Below are 5,623 nucleotides of genomic sequence, written 5' to 3'. Positions count from 1 at the left end.
GATGACAAATCCCGAGCGCCAAAGGCAAAAAAAAGTCTGTGATGGAAAAAAACCTGTGTTCATCACGTGCATGTCAGCGAATATGTTCTCAATAGTATGTCTCAAGGAGGCTACAGCCGAACCCTCGTTCTGTTTTGATCAATAGTAATCGAGTTGATAAGCGTGTCTTCTTGTCTGATCAATACGCAACTGTGAGGCGAATGGACAGAGCGGCCAGCTGCTGGTCACTCAACAGCCCGACGTGCACCAATACACCTGGACAAATGCAAATGAAATTTCCACTCAAAATGTTGACAAAAGTTTGATTAACGATTTCCAACGCAGCCTCCATTGGTATTATTAACATGGAATGATAATATATAGTGTAGGCACGAAGAAAATAAAAGGAAATTGCAAAACACCTGGGAATAAATACATTGATTAGAATATATAACGTTCTATGTGCTCGCTATAACTTCTATTGGAGCCGTTAATCACTCGTGCAATGCATGTCCGCGAATATGTTTCATAGTATTTTTCAGGTACTGCCGAACCCTCGTTCTGTTTTGAGCAATAGTAATCGCGTTGATAGACAGATCGAGTGTGTCTTCTTGTCTGATCAAGACTGATTTCTGCACACACAAAAATACATAGATGTCTGCTAATTACGGTGACAAGGTGACATAGACCGCGCGCACAGCGCGCAAAAAACCCCTGTTTGATATAGTTGGAGCCCAGATGTGAATTTCTGCCTGAACTGAACTGTGGGAGGACATAACTTGAAAAAACAACAACTGCATCCTGTTTAAATAATGTAAAGGTGAGGATGTGTCCTTTAATAAATGATGAGGGCATTTAGAGTGAAGCGGGCAATCGAGGAGGGTATGATGTCATGTTCATGTTGGCTTCACTTAGCTCCGCCCTCTCATGTCACTGCTGGATCCAAGATGGCTACAGTGAAAATGCCAAATCCGAGGCTTCAAAACTGCAGTCCAACCAACTCAAAGCCATCTCATACAGTCTTTAGGGTGTTGATGGTCTTACAACCCCTCGGGGGCCCGGGGCTAAGCCAACATTCATTATGTGAACATTGTGTACCCTCGCCTCACTTCAAAAGGTGGTCTTGTGTGGATCGGCGTACAGTTCCCATCAGGTGTAAAAACCAGCTGTGCCAAAACACAAAGGAGAACCGCTAATGACCGGAAGCAGTAGTCAGGGGGGGGGGGGAGGGGGGCTCAGGCTTTTCTTCTGCTCCGCCGCTGAAATCTAGATAAATGCGCAGCAAGCAGGAAAAACCACAACACCGTATTATTATCAGAGCCATGACGACGAGGCACTGTACGCTACAGCAGTGACTTTAACCCTCCTTCACCCCCACCAAGCTGACTTTGATCTTTCCCTTAACTTTCCTCTTAAACTTAACCGAGTGGTTCTGGGCCTAAGCCTGACCATGACTTCATGTCTTTCATCCTTTTGTTCTGGTTTTGGAAGGAGAAAAGAGAAATAATGTTGTCTGGGCAAATGGCAAACAGACTGCGTCCACACGGCACACACACACACACACACACGTGAAAGGCCCTGGAGGGATCAACCCACCAATAAACTGCCACCCGTGGACACGCCTCCCTATCTCCTGTTTAAATTGAACGTCTTCCTCTCAGTGTGAATGTTCCGTGGGTTTAATAATAATAATAATAATAATACATTTATTTTAGTAGGCGCCTTTCAAGGCACTCAAGGTCGCCGTACAACACATTAAAAACAGTTCAAAGGATGGACACAATTAAAAAAGCAGGTTTGATGCTCTTTCTATCTTCTGGTCCAGACAGATCACGATTCCTCAGAAACAGTTGGGTGCTTTCTGCCGATCTTCAACCGCCACTTTTCGAAAGGGAATGGAAGCCGTAATTTAAATGGCAGGACGACATCACTGACTCAGAACAGCCGTTTCCTCCGTGTGAATGTGTCTCTTGGTCATTGTTAAATCTTCTCACAGTGGTAATGGAAAGAAAGAATAAATGAAGGAAGCACACGCCATGTGCTGCTTTTTTCTTCATCACATTTTGCACTCTTTGAAAAACATCTCCTCACTAAAGATGTGCCTCCGCTCCCCGTGTGTGCGGCTGGGAAAGTGTGTCTTCTCACTCCGTGTCTGTCCTCTCCGCCTCATGCAGGTGAGCCTGATGCACAACGGCTGGCCGGTGATTTCGGCCTTCGCCGGCGACCAGGACGTGACGCGCGAGGCGGCGAGCAACGGGGTTCTGATCCAGATGGAGAAGGGAGACCGGGCCTACCTCAAGCTGGAGAGAGGGAACCTCATGGGAGGATGGAAATACTCCACCTTCTCCGGCTTCCTGGTGTTCCCCGTGTAAAGAGAGAGAGCGGGGGGGGTCGAGAAAGGGGAGGAGCAGAGGGTGCTGGTGGAAAGACGGAAAGCGTGACGGGAGAAGAGAAGAAGGGATGTGAACGAGACGTCGGAAGAGAAGGAGAAAGAAGAGGGAACGTGACAACAGACTCTGAGAGGTGTGAGAGAGATGAAGCAATGGTGGAACGAGAGGAAGAGGAGGAGGCCACTACGTGGGAGTCTATGGCGAGGAGCTTCTTCACTTCCCTTCCTCCTTTCATCCGTCCTTTCATCCCTCCTTTACACTCCCTGTGTATTTCTCCGTGGCTCGACTGCAGCTTTGGACGGCCACAACTTTTTTAATTCTCTGCTGAGAGACGCAATTGATTCATTTATGTGTTCCAGTGCCCCCCCCCCCCCCTCCTCCAAATTCATTCATTCATACATTCATCCGTCAACATACGCTTTGAAGAATGTTTCCCTTCTTTTTTATTTTGTGTTCATGCTCAACGTAAACCGGATCAGCCTCCACCCTAAAGCCAAACTAGATGTTTTATTTTGTATTTTACAGTAAACACTCTGTCCGCCGCCCTGTGACTGCTCCGTAGTTCTCATAATAATAATGATTGGCTTTAAAAAACACTCTGATCCCGAGAGAGTGTCCTTCTTGTCTGGCGTCAAAGTCTTCCGCCACAGAACTTACTAACTAACCCTCACACAACATATCGCCGTACCGTCCTCCATCACGGTTTGTTTTTGTTATTATCTCTCTAGCAGCCGCACATGCATTTGAATCGACCCCCCCCCCCCCCCCCCCATACTGGTCTGTTTCTCCACCTTCATCACCGCTGCTATTTTGTTTCTTCAGATTTCTGCCCCTCTCCACTTGACCCATCCTCTTCCATAGTTGTTTCCCTCTGTCCTCTCCTCTTCCTCATCATCTTCCTCCATCCTCCTGGTGTCTGTACTTTATCTGCTGCTGTCCTTGTTCGCCTCCCAGCACGGATCCTTCCTCGCTTTTCTTTAATGTCGGACACTGAAACCAACCAACAACCACGAACTCTAGATATATATAAATATATATGTATAAATATATATATATATATATATTTACACAGTATATATACACACATGGATATTTAAATATATAGAAATCTAAGCCACCATTTCTATTCTACTGGTATTATGATGATAATAATGATAATACTGAATCTGGTTAATGACTACAATATCTGTATTTCCGTACGTCAATGTTCTATATATAAAAAAGTTAATATTCTCTGAGAAACCTATTAAGTGATTGTGTGTGGAGATCTGAGGCTGTTCTGCTCTTCTGATTCAAAGAATGCTTCTTGTTTTTGTTTTGAACCAAGTTGTGGCTAAAAAGCTGAAACTACTACTTGTATAAAAAAAAACTACAGCTAAAAATGAATTTTATTTGTTTAATATTATTATTATTATTCATAAATCAATCATATCAATTTATCTACTGTTTTCTTATTTATTTGCTCTGAAGAAATCAATAAAATTTAAATGGTACTTTTATTTTTCTTAAACCTACTTTCCTCTCGCCTTGCGCTTTATTTCATTAACGTTGGCGCCACTTCTGAGAGAAACACACACGGCCCAGGTGTGTTGAGTTGTGTGTGTGTGTGTGTGGGGGGGGGTCTTTCTTCCTCTCTTTCCTTCTCTTTCTTGTTATTGTCTCTGTGGCAGCTGTGACTGATTTGGCCTCGGCTGCTGGTGATTGGAGGCCACCCCTATAAATGCTCCCACTAGAGAGTGGAGGAAAAGAGGTGAGCACGGTCTGCTGTGTGTTGTGTGCAGATAATAAATATGTCTTTGAACAACACCGGATCCTTGGTGCTACACTCCCTGAGGACCCAGTGCCTGAAAGGGAGGGGGCCAGATCCGGAGGTGGAGCTGATGGACAGCTTGGGCCAAATGCTGGCCAGAATTGAGGAGATGGGGCGGGCACAGGCGGAGGATTCCTCAAGGCCTTCCTGAGGTCCAGGAGCCTCCCGCCGGAGCTGCCGACCCCAGAGCCCCAGGACCAGCTGCCGACCCCAGAACCCCAGGACCCGCGGAGCTGCCGACCCCAGAACCCCAGGACCCGGGAGCTGCCGACCCCAGAGCCTCAGGACCGACCCCAGGACCCGTGAGCTGCCGACCTCAGGACCCGACGGAGCTGCCGACCCCAGAGCCCCAGGACCGCTCCCGACCCCAGAACCCCAGGACCGACCCCAGAACCCCAGGACCCTGCCGACCCCAGAACCCCAGGACCGTCGAGCTGCCGACCCCAGAGCCTCAGGACCCGTCGAGCTGCCGACCCCAGAACCCCAGGACCCTGCCGACCCCAGAGCCAGGACCCGTCGGACCCCAGAGCCCCAGGACCTGGCCGGAGCTGCCGACCCCAGAGCCCCAGGACCCCCAGAGCCCCAGGACCCGTCGGAGCTGCCGACCTCCGAGGTCCAGGAGCCGTCTGAGCTGGGGACCTGCGACCCCTGGTTCCGACCCGACGCCGCGGCCAACCCCCCCCCTCCCTGGCCCGGCGCGCCTGTTACCCCTGTAAATCAAGTGGTGGGCAGCTGTGACTGATTTGGCCTCGCTGCTGGTGATTGGCAATTAGTCAGCAGCCGAGGCCATATAAATGCTCCCACTAGAGAGTGGAGGAAAGAGGTGAGCAGGCGGCGTTGAACAGTCTGCTGTGTGTTGTGCAGATAATAAATATGTCTTTGAACAACACCTCGTGCGGTCTGGCGGATCCTTGGTGCTGGGCCTGCTACAGTCTCCTTCACATATCTTTGCTCAATCACTGCTATACGCTGCATCTCTTGATATTTCTCTCTCTAATTTCAATCAATTAGTCTCTCTCGTTTTACCAACAATTTAGCTGATAATGGAAATACACAGTAATATATTTCAACCAACACAGCAATTTCTTTGCAAGCATTATTTCTAAAATGTAAATCAAAATTGTCATGTTTAACCCTTGTGTTGCCTTCGGGTCATTTTGACCCGAATCAATACACACCTCCCCGCCTTCGATTAATTTGAAAGTAAGTCGGTGTTCTTTCGGTCGTCAACAAACAAACATAAAGTGCCTCACACTTAAACTTGGAAAACAATATTAATTCTAATTTTCTGAGAGGTTAATTGGGCGTCAAATTTAACCCAAAGGGTAAAATATGTTAGTAAATATAAAGGTAACAGGAGGGTGAACATTGAATTTCGGGTCAAAATGACCCAAAGGGTGCTCACACTTATTTACAGTTGCCAAGACCACACACACACACACAC

The 5,623-nt window shown here is 47.6% G+C and overlaps 1 protein-coding gene across 2 annotated transcripts in view; it reads left to right on the top strand.

The window, feature by feature from the left end:
* cbln1 (cerebellin 1 precursor) overlaps positions 1-3,862 on the top strand; it is a 34,526-nt gene extending 30,664 nt beyond the window's left edge. For both annotated transcript variants that reach the window (XM_056417096.1, XM_056417095.1), the window contains one exon: positions 2,154-3,862. In XM_056417096.1, the coding sequence (XP_056273071.1) occupies positions 2,154-2,351 (198 nt within the window). In that variant the 3' untranslated portion in view covers positions 2,352-3,862. The remainder of the gene's footprint in view (positions 1-2,153) is intronic.
* The last annotated feature ends 1,761 nt before the right edge of the window (positions 3,863-5,623 follow it).

This window comes from Pseudoliparis swirei, chromosome 6, assembly GCF_029220125.1.
Source record: "Pseudoliparis swirei isolate HS2019 ecotype Mariana Trench chromosome 6, NWPU_hadal_v1, whole genome shotgun sequence".
In the NCBI taxonomy this organism is placed as follows: domain Eukaryota; kingdom Metazoa; phylum Chordata; class Actinopteri; order Perciformes; family Liparidae; genus Pseudoliparis; species Pseudoliparis swirei.
Note: the sequence above shows the minus strand (reverse complement) of the source record. Positions and strands in the feature narration are given on the sequence as shown.